The sequence below is a fragment of the Pagrus pagrus genome (genome assembly GCF_965226575.1).
Source record: "Pagrus pagrus genome assembly, chromosome: 10".
NCBI lineage: Eukaryota > Metazoa > Chordata > Actinopteri > Spariformes > Sparidae > Pagrus > Pagrus pagrus.
Window position 1 is genome coordinate 11,966,381 of NC_140194.1, and position 19,815 is coordinate 11,986,195.

At 40.3% G+C, this 19,815-nt stretch overlaps 2 protein-coding genes across 2 annotated transcripts; one reads left to right on the top strand and one right to left on the bottom strand.

Moving 5' to 3' along the window:
- Nucleotides 1–5,299: 5,299 nt before the first annotated feature.
- smad3b (SMAD family member 3b) lies at nt 5,300–16,159 on the top strand. The gene is made up of 9 exons (XM_084364365.1): nt 5,300–5,716; nt 9,801–9,994; nt 10,109–10,243; nt 10,634–10,708; nt 10,806–10,856; nt 12,489–12,701; nt 12,814–12,951; nt 13,085–13,229; nt 14,391–16,159. Exons 1-9 carry the CDS (start codon nt 5,514–5,516, stop codon nt 14,512–14,514), a joined length of 1,278 nt encoding a protein of 425 aa, XP_084220491.1. The 5' UTR covers nt 5,300–5,513; the 3' UTR covers nt 14,515–16,159.
- Nucleotides 16,160–16,438: 279 nt separating this feature from the next.
- On the bottom strand, nt 16,439–19,551 carry aagab (alpha and gamma adaptin binding protein). The gene is made up of 10 exons (XM_084364366.1): nt 19,323–19,551; nt 18,809–18,999; nt 18,623–18,719; nt 18,441–18,530; nt 18,251–18,334; nt 18,068–18,153; nt 17,835–17,934; nt 17,566–17,670; nt 17,347–17,396; nt 16,439–17,001 (listed from the first exon to the last, which is right to left on the bottom strand). Exons 1-10 carry the CDS (start codon nt 19,408–19,410, stop codon nt 16,924–16,926), a joined length of 969 nt encoding a protein of 322 aa, XP_084220492.1. The 5' UTR covers nt 19,411–19,551; the 3' UTR covers nt 16,439–16,923.
- Nucleotides 19,552–19,815: the final 264 nt, after the last annotated feature.

Below are 19,815 nucleotides of genomic sequence, written 5' to 3' on the forward strand. Positions count from 1 at the left end.
TTAGTTACTAGTTACTTAGCAGATTACATGCTGCATCAGAGCCGAAGCAGCAAATTTTTTATTAAATTCATTCTACTGGAAAATTAGCAGAAAAACCCTCACAGACATGTTTAATAACGGATCTAGTAATTGGTCAACAGCCATAATATAATCTACATATATATATGTAAACATATGAATAATTTACTTTTACTTGTATTTTTACTCTCATTCACTGACTTCCTTCCTCACTCTCTGACGTATTATCTGGTGTTTAGCGGGAAATTACAGCAACAGGCGACCAGATGATAATATCATGCGCACACAACGCAGTAAAATACAGAACAAATATTATATTACAGTATCTTATTAAATATCTTTTTTACAAATATGTACAAAATAATACATTCATTTCCTTATAAAATGTTTGGATAAATATGTCTACGTCTTTCTTAAAAAATCTAAAAAATCTAGACCAGAACACAATAAAAAGTTGAATGCACTAATACTGATAGGCCTTACTATACACGTGAGAAATGTATGTTTAAAAATGTGCTGCAGCGATTACAATTGTTAATATACTCACACTAATGAAAACCCATTTTCTGAATACAGTAACAGAGATCAAAAAGTTTACAATTGCTCGCATACTAATGCTAATGAGAACGCATTATGGGGAAACACCAAAAATAGTGAAGTGTCCAATAAGAGCCCTCCACTGCCTGCAGCTCTCTGAAATAAGCAAGTTTTAATGTTCAAGTGTAATGCTTAATTATCCATACATGGCCATTTACAAGCATATTGCCACAGGGCTCCAGCTTCACAACAGTCCCCAATCTAATAGAAGATAGCATTATTGCATGCAGTCAGAATTATTCACTGCATTACCCACGATTCATAGCATGTATTAACACAAGCAATTTCATGCATATGGATACAGTGGGTCTTAGCGGGGGAGCTCCTGATTGCTCTGAAACTAATTTCACAATCATTAGTTTTGGCGGTGGTGTGAGTGACGGAGTGTATTTACCAGATCTCAGAAAATGACAAGTTCCACAAGCTTCGTTAGGAAGTTGTAGAGAAGTGCGTCTGCGTCTGGTCTCATCTTTGTGAGGCTTTTCAAGAGAAACTGTGTCGATGTCAGTCGAAGAAAATCTGCTTCGAGACTTTTAATCCCAAATACAAAAAAAAAAGACTAATTAATAATTATTAATAATGATTATAATCTATTGTCTATCGCTGATGATATCAGTATCCATCCATAAAATGGAGTCACATAGGGGGAGATCCTTTGTAAACACAAGGCCAAGTACTGGAGGTGGAGGCCCTGCAAAAAGCCATTTTAGCCTGGAGGTGAAATTAATGAATCATAGCCAAGTGCTGCATCCCATCCATATGTAAGACGAGGAGATATTTTGCAAAGCCTCTGAATCAACTTAATGCTGTTATGGGCCATTGTTCACAATAAACATGTAAATTGTGTTTATGGAATAGCATATAAATCACTGGCACTGATTCACAAATAAATTATAATCACAGTGACGCCAGACCGTACTTGAGGCACATAGGGGGGAAAAAAAACAACAACTCATACACACACAAAGAATGTTGTACATAGATCCAAACTAAGGAAATAAACTTTATTTCCGTGGTATGATAAGACGTTTACACATTTTCACCTGTCATACAGTAGTAAAAAAAAAGTTCTCTGGGCAGCCAATATTTTTCTTTTAACTCGACTATAGTTACTCGTTTAGTGGCAGATTCGTATAAATAATACAAAATGTAAACAACAAATAAAATATGATTTGTTATTATAGTATAGTTAAACTTTTTTGATCCTGTGGGGGAAAATTCACAAGCGTCCCAGCAATATGTGAAATAATTCAAATAATTCAGGCCGACCTTTAACAGCTGCAATGGTGAACTGATGCACCCTTAATGACATCATCACTAATTCTAATCTGTTAATACAAAATTATTAATTAATGTTTCATAATGAGTGCTTTTGTAATTTTACTTTTGAATTTGAGTGCAGGACTTTTACTTCACTGTGGTGTTGCTACTCTTGGTGTGACGAGGCGTATTCACAAGCAGCTAAATGGAATTTAACCTTCATTAATTTCTAATTTTTTTATTAATTACAGCAGTGCTTTTCCTCGTGTTTGTTGGAGTGCTGTTGTTTGTGCAATTAATTGCTAAACCGATTAAAAATTGCATTAACTAACAATCAGAAAGGCAGAAAAAAGTATCAAAGTATCTTGTTACAAATTACAAATACCTGCTTATCAAATATGTAAAAATAAATACAAGATATACTGATATAAGACAATGTATTTAATTAAAACACAAGTAATTTGTCATTTTAATACAAACCTATATTATTAGATTTTAGCCTTTTAGTGGCCCTGAGTTGGATTTTTGCAAGATAATCTTTAAAAATGTTTACATTAGGTTAGCATGTAGATAGGGAGGGAAATATTTTCCTGGAGTCTACAGAAATAAGTTTGTTGTGTTGGTGTATGAATGTAGACGTCAACATTAAATGCTGTAGTAACAGCTTAAAGCCACTAGGTGGTGCTGTGTTATCTGCTATATTATATAGACTTGTGTTTACAGTGTAGCAGCCTGTGAATGCAGTGGATTGATGTGACAAATCAAACCTATATGCAACAGACTTTCTTGCAACGTTGGAAAAAATATCAAGATAATATTTCAGACAACATGACTTCATTGGGATGTAGCTCACGTTCTTCAGATAAGTGTTGGTGAATTAAACTCAACACTGAATGGCATTTTTATGGTTGATAAAAACATTTACTGACCCTTTATAGATCCTTTAGAAGCCACTAGGAAGAAAAAGTTTGGGATTGCTTGGTTGTGAAAATCAGTCCTCAATAATAAATGTACTCTCGCCTTCTGATAAGCTGTCGACATATGTAGATGTAGATGTAAGTAAATGGCTTTTGGTCCAGATGGTCTGTTAACATTTCCCAGATGATAACAGTCCATTGGACACCGGCGTTATTCCCAAACCTGGCAACCCAGGAGATGTTCTTACTACTGGTCATATAAGTGATAGATAAAACATTGCAGCCATGAACTTGACACAAACACAAGAGAGGAGGCAGGCAGAGAGGAGAGGAGAGTGTGTTGAGTCTCACCTCTGAGGAGGATCTGAGGGTCCTTTGGTCCAGGACAGAGGGAGGGAGGAAAGAGGGAGGTCACTACTGCCCCAGATTTGGAGGTGCCAGTGTCTGGAGAGAGATTGATGGCTGCAAGCAACAGATAACAGCTTGCGGTGTGAAGGGAGATTAAAAAAAAAGGCAGAGATTGTATGGAGAAGCGGACCCCACCCGTTTGAGGCCGTGCTGAACAGCCACGTCTGATTTGAACACACTGCAATTAGCCGTTGAGCCAATTACAGGTTTGCGGAGGGTAAATGTGAAGTACTCTGATTATCATACGATATGCTGGAAGCTATCATTCATCCTACAGAATGTGTATTTAAAGCAGCGCTTTGATCACGACTGAATCATTGGTCGCTTTAAGATGCATAGGCTATATAAGAATCCAGTGGTCTCTGTGGCACCTCAGATGTCACTGCAGTGTTCCCATATGGACACACAAAGGGCATATTTACTCTAATTGCTACTCCATCCTCGTCTAAGTATTATTGTGACAGCAGCCCAGCTGATCGGGCCCCTGCAACACATCCTGCTTGTTTCCCACGTAACCCCTGAGTGGTCCATCACAATGCCATTGTTATCTATCAGATTGTCTCCCGTCATTACTCATTCAGCCAGCCGCCGTGCCTTTTGTCCAAAATCATCCTTCACTCCGTCCCTAAGACCTTCTCCTGCCTGCTGCGGCCCATCTGCCCCCCTGTCTGACGCATACTACACAACCCCCCCCCCATTTCTCTCTCTCTCACACACACACACACATGCACTGACACGCAAAAACTCTCCACGCCAGCTGTCCAGCTCGTGGCAGTAAAAAGGTGCTGACCGGCCCTGAAGCAGACCGTCAGAGTACACAAGGAAAGAGGTGCTCACCGCTCTCCAGCCGGTTTCCTCCACCAATGACATCTGAAACATTGTTGTGTTTGTGTTTGTGTTGTGTGAGAAAGTTTCAGAGTAAATATTATTTGAACGTGAACGTGTAGACAAACTTCTTATCCTCACTCCTTTTGTTTATGACAGTTTGATCTGGATAAAGCACATTCAGCTGAATAAAACTGAGATAGAGATGCAACGATGGGTACCACGATATACGATAATGATGATAACCGTGATATTTCAAAATAAAATATTAATATCGTAACGCCGGTCGCCACCTGCAATAAAACAGAATAATTCATAAAGTCTGATTGTTGTTTTTGAATCCATCACTTGCCCTTTAAAAACTGGGTCTGCAACTGATTTCATTCATTAAACTGATACATTGTTTCATTGATTATTCTGTAAAACAATTGCCTGATTAATTAAATATTGCCAGTTGCAGCCTTCATAGGACCCTCAGTGTTTATGATAACTGTGAGCAGGGCGTACTCTTAGACACGCGGTGCCTGCTGTGCAGAGAGCAATGAAGTGTCCTTTAATATTATTTTTCAGGTGCAAGTGCCAAGATAGCTATAATATTTATTTAAGAAGACGGAAGTGAGGAGCTCTGCCAAATACTTGCTTAAAAATAGACAGCAGTCATTGATGGAGGTTATAAATAGAGATAAGGGAAGGGGGCTGGTCCCGGACACTGATATTTATAGCACAGGCACACTGCTGTTTACTGGAGGCGGCAGTCAGCGGTGCACTCATCAATAACACCATAAAGCACCAAATACCAGTGAATGAACAGTCCGCCTGCCCTCGTCCATTTCTGGAAAGATGCATCTGAGGTGAAATTACATCACTTTTATGAGGGGATCAAAGAGATTACTCCTCAGGGTCTTCTATTCGTGGACACAGTAAATGCAAAAAAGTTGGATCACTTTTCAGTGTCGACATATCTCTGATTACAACATTTTTTTCATTTCTTGCCTCTTAGGTTTTGACCCATGACACTGATAACCCAGCATAAATAAAAAGAGGACACACTGAATGGGAACTTGCAGTCAAAGTGCATTTTTGTGTAGAAAATTAGCTGTTGCATGTGTTTTTCTTATGTGGCAATGTTTAATGTGCTGGTGTTACTGTGATGTATAGAAACACAGAGTTAAATTGCATTTGTCCAACACACTTGCTTGGTACAGGTGGAGGGCAGACCAGCTGACGGAGCAGCAGGAGGAGGGGCGGACAGGCTGGCTGAAGAGCTGCTCCACTCCGACAGACAGACAACTTGAGCGGAGTGAACCCGCGACGCAGCCCGCTGCCGGGGACCAGCCACTGGGAGTTTAGCTAGCTGAGCTAAGTAGCTGGCTTAGCTTAGTCGTTATTACAGGAGCGACAGCGGTGCTGTTAGCAGCTCTGGGCGGCAGAATTAAATCCGAGTACTGTCATATATTGTTTAAGTTGCGATTTAAAAAAAAAAAAAAAATGTCTATATTACCGTTCACTCCTCCGATCGTGAAGAGGCTCCTCGGCTGGAAGAAGGGAGAGCAGAATGGGCAGGAGGAGAAATGGTGCGAAAAGGCTGTCAAAAGTCTGGTGAAGAAGTTGAAAAAGACGGGACAGTTGGACGAGTTGGAAAAAGCCATCACTACACAGAATGTCAACACGAAATGCATAACCATACCCAGGTAACGACTCAAACGCCGCTAACCAGCTGCCTCGTAGCTGGCCAGCTAGGGCTGATGACAGCTAGCTAACGTTAGCCAAGTAGCTTGCTAGTTAGCTTGAGCTAATATTAGAAGCACAGTGTTTTGTTAGTGAAGCGTTTTTCTTTGTTAGCGTATTTACGTTAATTTTGACAGGTCGGTTGCCATATGTATTGACGAGGAGATAAAAAAGTTCAGTGTTATGCAAAGCGTTTTGATAGCATTGATAGTTAGCTGCCATTGTGAGTACTAAATAGAGCTAGCATTAGCTGATCAATGCAAACTTAGCCTGCTGCCTTTCAGCTTATTTAGTATTTTCTTGTGTACACGGGTGACAGCCAATTGCCATTTTATCGGTTTAACCGATGCACCGTTAACTGTTATGAACTTCAGTTAACATTACTGTAAAAAGACTTGGTTAATCTCCATCCGTCAACCCATACATTTAAGTCTGTTATGTCATTTTCTATCCATCGTTAGCTTGTTTGCACAACCAGCAAGACCAGTACACTAAGGAGCATATTTTGCATGTAGTAGCATTACTCCAAAAAATGGTAGGAATGTGTATTACAGTAGTAGTTAGTGTTTCTCAAAAGCTTGAGCAATCTTTTACAGAAAGGTCGAGCAAGTCCCACCAGCTGACATGGTAGCTGTGATCCACACATAAACAAGAGCCCAGTTCACACGTGTGGAGACCAGGAGAAGGGGTGTTGTGGCAGGCTGAGCTCTGACTCACTGAGGATGTTTAGACTGGAGTGTGTGTGCTCTGGGAAAGTTGGAATAAGGGCTCGTTTTAGGATTTCCCCATATGGGATACCCATCTGTCTGAAAAAGACCAGTAACTCAGTGGACTGACGTGAGGTAGATGTTTGATACAGGACTGTGCGTGCACACAGTTGTAATCTCAGTGGAATGAATTAGATTGAGAAATCAGATTTGTTGATTTGTTACTTGGTTGGATGTTGGATGTGTTTGTTTACTAGTTGGACATTGTTGTCAGTCAGCAGCAACTCTGTAAATCAGACAGTGTCCGCCTTGTATACTAATTCCCCTCTGTTGTCCTGGCCAGATGAGGAAATCCAATCTTAAATAAAATTAAATTTGTCACCGAAGACGACAATGACTTGATCAGGAAGACATAAAGAGATAAAACAATGTACTGCAAATAGTGCATGAGTTCATTGATGTGATCTCTTGCTCTCCTACATTTTTGTATCTCTGCTCTGCTCTGTCAGTGAATAAACCTTCAAAAAAACCCTTCAACATGTTCAGTTTACTCAAGTACTGTTCTTAAGTAACATTTTCAAGTACTTCACTTGAGTACTTCGATTTTCTGCTACTTTATACTCGTGACCTGTTACTAATTAGATAGTCTTGTAGGCAGGACAATGTGTGAGAGGATGCTGCAGAAGATTTTAACACCGTATTTAAGCAATTGTACGCTGTATGATAATCGTCGAGCACTATACCGCCGTATACCTTGAAAACGGAAAATCACTGCAACCCTCATCTCTACCCTTTCTATGCTAGTTAAATAAATAAGGCAGGTACACATTTCAGCCCTGCTAGTAACAGGCAATAAAGGGAGCTAGAATAAACTCGCCGCTGACTTGTTTAATTGTAAGGAATCCTTCAAAGTCATTTTTTCCAAGGAATATTTAATCGGGCTCCTTGTAAGCCTAATTGCTAATAAAAGTGAGCGTGAGCGTGGGTGTCAACCTACATTTAAAAACTTCTTCTCAGTTCTTGGGAATGTGCTCCGGGCTCTAGCGAGGGCGTGGGCCACTGTTTGGATTGTGTCTGAGTGACTGTAGGTTTACAGAATAACAGCTGTCTCGCTATATAGAGATAGAGAGTCTGTTTGACAGTAGGTCCACTTTGTGCTGTACTTTCATCGCCTCCTGTAAGAGGGGGCTTAGGGAGAAAGGGGTTGTCAGCATTTAAAGGAGTCAAACGCAGGCCTGAGGTGCAACTAGAGTAGACTCAACCAACAGAAAGTGATGTAGGCCTACTAAAACATCTGCATTGTGTTGATTGAGAGCAGACCAGTTGTCTTTGTCTCATACAGTATGTGTGTGTGAGAGATTTATTACACTAATGCTGTGCTGACCTGTTGGGTGAAAAGGCACACATGCACGTTTTTGCTTCAAGCCGCCTGTGTTCACTCTTGATGGCAAAATATTGATTTAAAATCAAATTAAATGTTTTACTGTGTAACATCATTAAAACAGCTGGTTGATGTTAGCTCTGGAAGCACACGCTTTAACTGGAAGTGGCATGTCTACCACTCAGGACTGTCACAGGACTACCTGTGAGTCCCTGGCTGGTGGACAAAGAGGTTTCCCTTCAGTCCGGCTGGGTGTCAGAGCGGTCATCGTATCAGAGTGGCAAATCAGGGAGACGGGAGGACAGAGTCCAGGCCAATCTCAAGCAGAGGCATGGGGATGCTGACCTCAGCTGACCCAACAAATTGTTGTCAGTGCTGGAAGATGAGTCTGAGCTGATGTCTTTTGTTGTGGTCACCGATGTGGTCTGCAAGCTTTAACTGACTTGTTTGAATAGCAGCAACATAAAAAAACAAATGTAGTTGCAGCCCTTTAGGCCATTTCTTCTTCCTCTTCTACTTTCCATCATGCCAAATTAACATGACAGATATCTGCACTAGAGCTGTAATTTGAATCACCGTGCATCTCATTGCTTTTGAGACTAAAATAGTAAATAATAAGGTTTATCCTAATGATCCCTTGACTTTTCTAGATTTTATCATCATCATTCGAGTGTAAAGTAACAGGAGTTATAATATTTGGGTTACTTTGGCAGTCACCTTTAAGCTACCACCCCCAAACTAGCTTTAACTTGTTTGTTTTAAAGCCGAAGTCCTCTGTGACATACTTTGCAGGAGGCCGAGTCTTGTTAGAATGAAAACCACATGTTTCTTGTCTGACAGCTCAACAATGAGCTGAACTGTTGTTGAGTTCAGCTGGAAAAGAGCCATCACCACACTGGACTCTCACTGTGTGAGGGGAGAGACCCAGGATCTGTCAGAGTCCTCACTTTTCATTTTTTTAGTTATAATATTCATTTCACGAACATATATACGATCCTACTCTTCACAGGTATATAATTTTTTTTTTTTTTTAATCACTTTTTGTTCATGTGTCAATCAGCTGTCTTTCTATACAGTCACTTTAATCTTAGCTACTTCATAGTTGGACTGTGTCATACTGTTGCATTTGAACATAACTTTCATCAACTACAAAAGGTTTTTTTCAACATGGCAAGTTATTCCCCACCTGAATCGAGGGTCTAAGGACAGAGGATGTTGCCCACTGAACAGATTATAAAGCTCACTTAGGTAATGTGATTTTGGGCTACATTAATAAAATTGATTAGAATTGATACTGACGTCATGGTAGGGCTGCAACTAATGAGGATTCTTCATTATCAATACATCTACCTATTATTTTCACGACTGACCGATTGATCCTTTAGTCAATGAAATGTAAAAAAAGTAACGTGAGAAACACAATTTCCCAGCGCCAAAAGTAACGTCTACAAATTGCTTTTCTTCCAACCAACAGTGCAAAACCCAAAGAGTCTTAACTTACTGTCATAAATGACAAAGAAAAACAGCAAATCTTACATTTAAGAAGGTGGAGCCAGCAAATGTTTGACATTTTTGCATGAAAAATGACTAAAACAATTAGTTGGTTGTCAAAATAGTTGTTGTTGCAGCTCTATTTTGTAGCGATCCTGCATTTTAAGGCTGTTCAGACAACTGATGTTCCCCTTACCGGTGCTGCTGTGTGGGAAAGGCTGAGGAAATGGTTGGCATAAAATACTCTCTTTCCTACTTTCAGTATTTTAATGTACTAAATGAAAAAACAAACGTCGTATAAAGCAGTATTGGGAATGAATAAATGAGGTTTGACCTGGTCTGACATCAGTTAATGTGTTCAGAACTATGAAATATATGAGAGGTTGTAACTTATGATTTAAAAACTGTTACGTCCAGTTACATTTAATATGCACGCTCCACTACAGTCTTTTCTGTGGCGTCTTTCAGATCTTTGGATGGGCGTCTTCAGGTCTCCCACAGAAAAGGTCTTCCTCACGTCATCTACTGTCGCTTGTGGCGTTGGCCAGACCTGCAGTCTCACCATGAGCTGAGGGCTGTCGACCACTGTGAATTTGCCTTCCACACCAAGAAGGATGAAGTCTGCGTCAACCCCTACCACTATCAGAGGGTGGAGACTCCAAGTGAGAGCAGTTAATTGCTACATGATCTAAATTACTGTATTTGAGGTAATGCTTTTTGCCATACGATAAAACGAACTGCACGGGTCCGTGATGAACGTATCTCCGTGTCTCCAGTTTTGCCTCCTGTCCTAGTGCCACGACATACAGATATCCCTGCAGAGTTTCCGCCGTTGGACGACTACAGCCCATCCATCCCCGAGAACACCAACTTCCCTGCTGGCATTGAGCCCCAGAGTAACTATATTCCTGGTGAGAAAAACAATGCCATTATTTCTGTGCTAGGAACTTGAAAGTCTCTGAACTCTTAATCTCATTATTAATTATTCAGTGTGTGCTTGATTTGGAGAAGACTGAAAAAATAGTTGTATCCCAGAATGTAGTGTTTATTGAGACCGGTTAACGTAGACACTTGGGGAAACAAACAGGAACTTTATTGTAAGCAGACTGCAAGCTTGGTAAATGACGGGTACATTGATATTTTTGGCCTCTATTGTCCAATATTGACCTAAAATTTACAAAAACAAAAAGCCATAAAGCATTCATGAAGTCACACAAACATATTTTAGCAATTGAAATCAATCAAACCTTTGGTTTGCTGAGATTGGCAGTGTGTGCTTAATCTGTTTTTGTATGTTACAGAAACTCCCCCACCGGGGTATCTGAGTGAGGATGGTGAGACAAATGATCACCAGCTCAACCACAGCATGGACACAGGTGAGTGACGTGACGGTACACACAATTCAAGCACATACTGTTCTAATTATGCCTTATCAGCATCATGAACCAGTCCTCTATTACTGCTCTATTTTAGGTTCACCCAGCCTGTCGCCCAATCCTGTGTCACCCGCAAACAGTAATCTTGGTAAGCAAAACCAAAGGGTTCATCTCTACTTACAGAGCGTATCATTTGTTATGTGCACTTATCTGGTTGGTTGCAAACTAAATGTTGAGCAGTGAATTGAGAGTCCAGCATCGCTGACAGTCATCGAGTTGTGCAACTGTAATTTTCCCCAACTATAAATTGCAGCACATTGTATTGTGGGATTGTTAGTAGAAATTATTGTACATTCCACGGTCACTCGTCTTATTTTTCTTTGTCCCATTGTGGGATTTTTGCGGGTTGTTATACTTCTACACGCTTTGAGTTAATTAAGGATAAAAGTGGTTTCACTGCTCGCTGTCAAATCATGAGCACATTCAAACTCTACACATGGAGGATAGTGGAAATATTAATCTTCCCGGCACATATATTACAGGCTATGTAGCCTCGCAATCATCTCGCACTCTCAAACACACAGAATAGCTCTGCTCTCTTTCCTTCAAGCACCCAAACCAGGAGGCTACGGGCTTCACAATAAGGGTTAGAGGTTCATTTATTTGTCATTTTACACTAGGGTCGTAAAACGAAACTGAGATTATGGTATTTTTAAAGTTCTTCCCTTTTTGCCATTTGTTGTTTTGGACATTAATGTGTTTTGAGTATAAGTGTATTTGAGTATTTGAGATTAATGTGGACAGCACTCCTTAGGCTATCTACATAATCTTGTATTGGTTACACAAACAAACAACAAAAACTTCAAGTTCTTTAGCAAAACCTCTGAAGCCCAAATGGTTACTGTCATCACTTATGGTTAAATACAGGTTAATTGTTTAAAATGTCAAAGAAAAAGGTCACTAGTTATATTAACAACTAAAATAGTTCTGTTACTGGAGATAGATAGACGCCTACCAGTCACAGTTGCGAACTCTGTGACGGCATAAACTAGAATGAATGTTGAGGCTGGCTAAACACATAGTGCACACCATGTATGCTGAAGACAGTAATATCATACATGTAGCACCAGCCCAAGACAGCTTTTAGTCTGAATCATCCTGCAACAATGGACCCATCCCGACCTGACTGCACCCGATGACCTGATGACTACCATAGTCAGAACAAGTTAAAACAAGCCAGTAAACCAAAAATAGCAGCTGTTTTAGTGATGGTGCTGTTCGTATGAAGTCCACAGACTATCGGATTAGAGTATCTCAGAGAGAGAGACAGATGAGCAATATACAGGAAGGTGGACTATGTCTGGGAGGCACGGCCTCGGGGCAGTAACAGAGTAAGTATGGTATGAATGGAGTCTTTGTCTATGGTCTGTCCTCATCAGTGGAAAAGCCAGCGACCGAAAGCTCGAGGTAATGCAATAATAATAATATCCGGTTGCCAGGTTATTCTATCTATGTGGAAGCCACGAGGAGGTCATTGTAAAAATAAATAAATAAGTTAGTCATGTCTTGGCCATTCCTGGCTGGTGCCATTAGGGTCGTGGGAAAGAGCCCTTGAAAGGAAATCAAAGGGAAACTTTATCGTTGTTCACAATCAGATGCTTGTGTGACCACAAAGCAGTTTACCTGTTCTCATAAATATCATAATTGTTTTTCATGGACCTAACTGGAGTGCGCATTTCTGTTAATGTCTCCATCTAACCCCTACCCTCCACTCACACAGACTTACAACCTGTGACGTACTGTGAGTCTGCCTTCTGGTGCTCCATCTCCTACTATGAGCTGAACCAACGTGTAGGAGAGACCTTCCACGCCTCCCAGCCCTCGCTCACAGTCGATGGCTTCACAGACCCCTCCAACTCTGAACGCTTCTGTCTGGGCTTGCTGTCCAACGTCAACCGCAACTCGGCGGTAGAGCTAACACGCAGACACATAGGTACTCATTTTATTTCAAAGCGACCACATAAGCTTTGATCTAATTTTCCTTTTATATTTGGGCTCGACATAATCAGCAGGCTGAGCGAAAATCTTCTCTCTTCTGTTTCCAGGACGGGGTGTGAGGTTGTACTACATTGGGGGAGAGGTGTTTGCAGAGTGTCTCAGTGACAGTGCCATCTTTGTCCAGAGTCCCAACTGCAACCAGCGCTATGGCTGGCATCCTGCCACTGTCTGTAAAATACCACCAGGTTAGCATGAGAGGATGCACAAGAACACATGAAGCCATTAGAGGCTGAATGACCGGAGAATAAATGTGAAATGACACTGACGTCTTTCTGTTCTCAGTGCAAGTAATCCTAATAATAATTCTTTATTTTGCAGGCTGCAACTTGAAGATCTTTAACAACCAGGAGTTTGCTGCTCTGCTCGCCCAGTCAGTCAACCAGGGCTTTGAGGCCGTCTACCAACTCACCAGGATGTGTACCATTCGCATGAGTTTTGTCAAGGGCTGGGGAGCTGAGTACAGGTAAAAATAAAATAAAATAAAATAAAACTTTTTCACAAGAGCAATAGAATTAAAAGGCATTTTCCAGTGAGGTCATTTCTAGTGTAATAAAAGGCAGCAACTTTTCTTAATTCAGATAAAAGTATTTCTAAGTTTTAAATACCAAAGTGCCAACATAGAGAATTGATCAGCAGATTCAAGACTTAAAGTAATATTTAACTGACTTGGCAAGTGAACTACAGCCTCTTTCTGTCACATCCTTTCTTCTCTCACCCAGAGTTTTGTACTTGTATAGACAGAGTGGATGTTGAGGGAGGCTGTCAGGTCTGAGTAATCCCCAGAGTGTGGGGGCAGAAAATGGAAAATTAAGGGGGTCTGAAGTGGGCCCTCTGTGAACCTGCCCTGCCCTCACGGCCCCTCTTTTGGTAGAAGACATCATTCTGCAGACACAACGGCACATAAAGTCGTTTACAACCCACACTGGACACATATAGGACCTTTTCTCTCTGAATCTGCTGTTCCTTATCGGCTTTCTGAGGTGGACTGAAGTACCTGCTTTAACACAGGCCATATGTTGTTGTCTTTGTCAAAGTTATCAGTAAACATTAAGTTCTAAATGTATTCACTCTGTTTTAGGGTTCATAACTCACACAAATGTTTCATTAAGCCCCAAACTTAAAAGGAAATCCTTGATGTTTATGGTCGGGATAATCAAATTCAGTTTTCAGATCAAGAAGTGCCGTGCACAGACGGTAGCAGACTTGGAAAGGAAAAACAGGGCAATGGGGGAGGGTGCAGCTTTGGGTCGGCAAGAGAGGGTTGAGTAACGGATGAAGAATGTAGAGGACATGGAGTGGGAGGTGAACCCATTTCAGACACCCTTGGCGAGGGGGATTCCCACTGGACTTTGAGTGACGCGTGTTAGATTTCTGGCACCAAACACCTCGGAGAAAAACATCTCTGATAAAAAGCTGAATGACTTCAGAAATAGCCTGTACAGTTGGCTTCAGTGTTGGAGCTAATTTAAGAAACACTGAACAGACTGTCTCTTTGCATTGACTATAATGAAGTTACATCAACATTGACATGTCAGTGATTTTAATGTATGGTACTATGATGTGGTATGAAAACTATCAGTAATGACTAACTGTTTTTTCCCCTCATCTTCTCTGTACCCTGCAGACGTCAGACAGTGACCAGCACCCCCTGCTGGATAGAGCTGCATCTCAACGGCCCTTTGCAGTGGCTGGACAAGGTCCTCACACAGATGGGCTCTCCCAGCATCCACTGCTCCAGTGTGTCATAGGAGTAGCACATGCTTTCAGAAACCCTCTTTCCCATCCCAACACTTATACACAAACCACATAGGAAAACTCAAGTGTCTCTCAGTGATGATGAGGGAAGAGATGCCATTCAGCAAATCAACAAATCACTCTCCTCCCTCGCTGTCTCTAACATTTCACCTCACATCTATAGCACTTTCCTCAGTACCATTTAGTGTCTCCATTTGATGGTTATTTAAGGACTTTTAGGACATGTTTTGTTTTCATGTGTTCAATGGGCAGCCACAGGGTATTTGCAACAGGTTTCAAGAGACTTACCACATTTTGTTCATTATTCATTCAGACACCATGTCTATGCTTAGTGTTGTAATTGTTTTTATTAAGGAGATTGAAATGTGTCTCCCAAGTTGAAGTTGTGGTACACTTTCAGCTTTGTCACCTTTTACATGTTTCAAAACATTTTTGATTCTATGAATTAGCTAAAGGTATGAATACGCTATCATCACTGGAGTTTCAGTGTCCTGGTACCACTCTTTGTAATCGCTGAATTGAGTCATAATTTATCAATTGAATCATTAATTAACTTGAAAAATGTAAATCTGAGTAGTGATTTAATAGAATATATTTAATGAATATTTTAAGTACAAGGTACTTTGCCCATATTGATTTATCTGCATCAATGAAAGTGTCAATTATCTGATTGATCATGTGATTGGTATTTTATCTATTTTAAACAAAATATAGACATTAGCACCATTGTTTCTTGAAAAGAACCCTTGTATGAAAACTATTTTGCTCAGTGAAAGAGACATTTTATAAGTTATTTTTGCATACTGTCCTGCATGGGAATATATTTTTTTTAAATGCCTCAATATGATTGTACATAAATATTTATAGCTTGTGATTTCTTGTAGTCATGTATTGCTTGAAACCATGGACCTGACTGACCTCCGGCATGAGTAGATTCAAAGAAGGACTTCGCTTTAATGACCCAAAACTTGGTGGGCTTTTCAAATCCAGGTCAACTGGTTCTTAAGTGTGACACTTAGGATTACTGTACCAGCTATTACTGTTAGTTCATCATAGGAACATTGAGTATCAAATACCGTATGAGCAGTGGACTGGTTGAATTTAGGCACCGTGTGACCATCGATGGCATGTAGAGTGAAAATAGAAATGCAGGTCTTTTCACATATTACCAACTGTTAGCCAATAGTACACTATGCTCCTCGTGGGTAGATGATGCACTTACAACCTACTGTGTTGATCAGTGTAAAGCTTTAGTTCTAGTGGTAGTTTGCCTGTCCAGTAAATACTGTATATCACATGTACATTGCTACAATATAAAGCATGTGTTATATGCTTGCTGTCTTTGGTCATTTTCTATGGAGCCACCATGTTTATCATGCACTTACTTACAGTACATAAGTCTAACACCATGTAACATTTAAAACAGTTACATGGAGCTAAACTGAAGTCCTATGTACTACAGTGCATTAGGTAGTTTGTAGATCTGTATCAGTACTTGTGTTCCTTGATATTCTTAGTTGGTGGTTTTCTGTTCCAAGTCTTATGTACATGTTTTTTCATGTAACGTAATATTTGTTCTCAAATGACCATTGTTTTGTTATCTGTGAAATTTAATAAATTGCAACTGAGTAAAAAGAATTCTGAATGTTTTTTCATGGCTTGTTAATACACACTAGAAATATAGAAACCCCTATTCATGAATGCACTCCAATATTACCGCCCTGTAATTAATCCAGAGGGGACGATTTCACCCTGGGGCAACTTCGGACGTTGTAGTTTCTGGTGGTTTTTTGTTGGAAGTGGCGCATACAAAGAAAAAACACCCTTCAGTAAAAATGAAGGAGCAATGAATGTAACCATGTAGTGCAACACTGTTCACAATAAGTACACCACACTCACAACACAAAGACCAGAACATTTAAAATCACAAGTCTTTATGTTGATTCAACAGAATGTGCATTAAATGTCTTACAACTTTACTAAGGATAAGGCACATTATGTCACTTGCAAATATATGTGACAACTGTACCTAAAGGACGTATAGATAAATCAAAGCCCACATGATTTAATTTTGATATTTCACCTGTAACAACATTATATAATGAGGTTCACACAGGGCTTTAAGCATAGCGAGGGACCCAGGGGAGAAGACTGGGGGGTCAGGTCCGTCCATTGGCTCTCTTCTCTCCCTAACCAAGAAAATCAACTGTTTCTCACTATACATCAGTATTGCAATCATTTCATTTTAAGAATCAAAAGTTTCTACACATGACTTTGCTTACAGTACCATCTGTAAGCCATCTCCACCTTCCAGGTGCAAAAAACAAGTCAAAGGGCGCTGGATCTTGTGGGAGCTCCAGGAAAGGAGAAGGATCAGGAGAAAGAGTCGCAGGGAGCTTCTTTTAGCTTTCTTCGCCCGATGACAACCCGTCTATCTCATCATCATCGCCACCGATAGCCATCCAAAATGCTTTTGCTACCTGGAAAACAGATTTAGCGTAAAATGCTTGATATGGAGCTTACATAAACATGTTTACCTAAATGTATTTGAGCCAATTGAGGATTCACACTGAAACATATCTACTGAAATATGTCCTAAAAATGTGATTTAAACAAAAACTAGGAGTGGACTGACTAGTCTGACAATAGTGTGAGATTGTGAAGATGCTACCAGTTTGTGATACACTTGTCGAAACAATTTAATGATAGATTATTAATCTTTTACAAATCCAGGATACACAGACTATGAGCATGAACTAGTCCTAGTCTTGTAACCAGGGGTGAATACAGAGAGCCTTCATCAACATCAACATACAGATGCTTACCTTCTCTGCATGAACTTTTCTCTGCTCATGAGGCATTGAAGAAGCTTTGTCTGCAGGTTGTAAATCAGAGAAAAGCAAAACATAAGTGACATCAGTAGTCCAAATATATCAACTCCAAACCAAAAAAGAGAGCAAGGCTCGGTACAAGTTTAAAAATTGCCAACAAAAGTTGTGTTTTTGCAGACAAAGTTGTGCGTTTGCTTTTCATTTCTCAATTACCTTTCATCTCTTTTAATTTGGTAAAGAGGCGTTCAAAGTTATCCACATCTGCATCTCCAGCCGTGAGATTAGCAAGTTCCTGAATGTCCAAATCAGTCATTGCATCTGACAGAATCAACACAAGTGAGCATTAATAACTTCACATGTAATGCCCCATATCATCTTCAGTCACCAATTAATCCATGTTTTGGGTGAGCCTGTTGATGAAATGTGCCAGTAGGATGACCATTATGAGCAAAAATAGATTTCATCAGGAGTGGTTCACTTACCAACTACTGTCTCTCCCTGTGTGGCTGTGTTCGTGCTACTTTCTGTAAGCACAGCCTCCTCCTCACTAACAGGTGAGCCCTCTACTGGCAGGCTGGCAGACTGCAACAGAAAAGGAGCTAGTGTTAGCAAGCCTCTTCCAAAACTAACAGACTGAACCTCACATTAAGATGAACACATTGAAGGACATTTGCAAATATCATAATGAAAATGGTTACACAAAATTGCCACTGACCGGAGGATCTTGACGGCTGTGTGAGTGTGGGTTGTTGTGTCTAGAGGCCACCAAACTGCTCATCAGACCAAATCCCTGATTGTGCCCTATCAAACAGAAATATAAACAGTCACATACATGCACAGAGATAAAATAGATCATCAGGGGGAATTGTGATAGGTAATTGAATGGCTGTCATCTCACCATCTTTCATCTCCACACTGGTCCACACATTGGCATTGAGAGCCTGGACAATTCTCTTTACTCCTGTGGATTCTGGAAAGTCATCTGATCAAGGACAGTGAGTGAGATTAGAGAAACCCAGCAAAATATGAGCAATAGAAATATATTAGTGTACAGTGCCATTAATATTCCTGCTGTATGTAAAACTCACCATCCTCATCTGGTAAATCCTGTGGATTGAGCTCCACCAGCTCAAAGGCATGAGACAAACACCACTGTTGTGCTTCATGCCTGGTGACCCCTAGAATACAAAGTACATTTCAGATGATGTACAGTACCCTGAACATTTGTACACCAGTGCTTTCTGCTTTCACACAGAGGTGGAGGACTTACCATTTTCACAGACTCTGTCACACACCAGAATGAGAACCTCTGGAGCAAGATCTTCCACCACTGATATCCAAGGATGTAGCTTTTCCAGACCATCCTTCTGCAAACAGCATGCACACACGATGAACGTTACACATGCATGACAGTGTATACAGTTGAGATTTTCAGACTCATAGTTAAATTACGTACCACTGAACTGTCAAAATAAGCGATGAAAGCCTGCATGGACTGGGCAATCTCCGATGACATTTGAAAAGTGCTTGGTACAACACATAGCCTGACATCTGCTGTATAATATTTGTTGTTGATGGTCCATGGATACCAGGCCACTGATTCTTCTCTCTTAGTCGGCTCAGGCAAAGTGCTCGAGCTGATGATCTCTGAGGCAAAAAGAACCAAACACATTATGTTAGGCTACGTTGCTCAGCTTCCTTTCATTGTGACAGCTGTCGATTTGCAGAAATGAGACGTATGAAACTATTACTACTGCTGCTACTACTACTACTACATTTCTGTTTTTATGACAGCCCCACAAAATCTACCCCTTAATATAACACTTAACTGGATTGACAACCTGAGACAAACGGATTATCAACCCGTATTAGCATCATACAGGTGCTACATAATGGGCTAAGAGTAAGTTAGCTTTGTTTAGCGTTAGCCTGTTAGCCAAGTCATGCACGTTAAGCTATGCGAAACTTACGTTTTATCAGCTCTTCTTCTTTAAAACCACTATCACAGCTAGTGACAACCACACATGGAATGGTAATCTCTACGTTTTCTTCTGACATTTTTTATAATATCTGTGAGAGGCTTGTTGTGCAGCTGCTAGCTTAACCTGCCGTTAACCAACTTTAGTAACCTTTCAACTCTGACTGAACGGTCACTTCCGGTGCAACATTATCTCAAAGAAACGGGGCGAACGTAATTTTAATAACACCTAACGATACACTGATGTGCGTTACAATTACACTGTTTATTTAAATAAGAAAAGTACTAAAAAAAGGTATTTTTTGTTTACGTTGAATGCACTTCCTGTATGGAAACGTCCTGTACTGAAGCGTCTTGAGGGATAGCTTTTAATGCCCTGAATTTGCCTTTCAGGCAAAGCGCCACCTCCACAATCTCCCCCAATACATTCATAATGTATGATTACGTTAATAGTAAGCTTAATGTAGAGTTATATTTGGATTTTA

Coding starts and splice junctions, on each gene's coding strand:
- smad3b (XM_084364365.1), top strand. CDS start 5,514: ATGTCTATATTACCGTTCACTCCTCCGATCGTGAAGAGGCTCCTCGGC. Junction 10,857..12,488: donor ACCCGCAAACAGTAATCTTG/GTAAGCAAAACC, acceptor CCACTCACACAG/ACTTACAACCTGTGACGTAC. Junction 13,230..14,390: donor GGCTGGGGAGCTGAGTACAG/GTAAAAATAAAA, acceptor TGTACCCTGCAG/ACGTCAGACAGTGACCAGCA.
- aagab (XM_084364366.1), bottom strand. CDS start 19,410: ATGTCAGAAGAAAACGTAGAGATTACCATTCCATGTGTGGTTGTCACT. Junction 18,335..18,440: donor GGATTTACCAGATGAGGATG/GTGAGTTTTACA, acceptor GTCCTTGATCAG/ATGACTTTCCAGAATCCACA. Junction 18,154..18,250: donor CAGTGTGGAGATGAAAGATG/GTGAGATGACAG, acceptor TCTGTTTGATAG/GGCACAATCAGGGATTTGGT.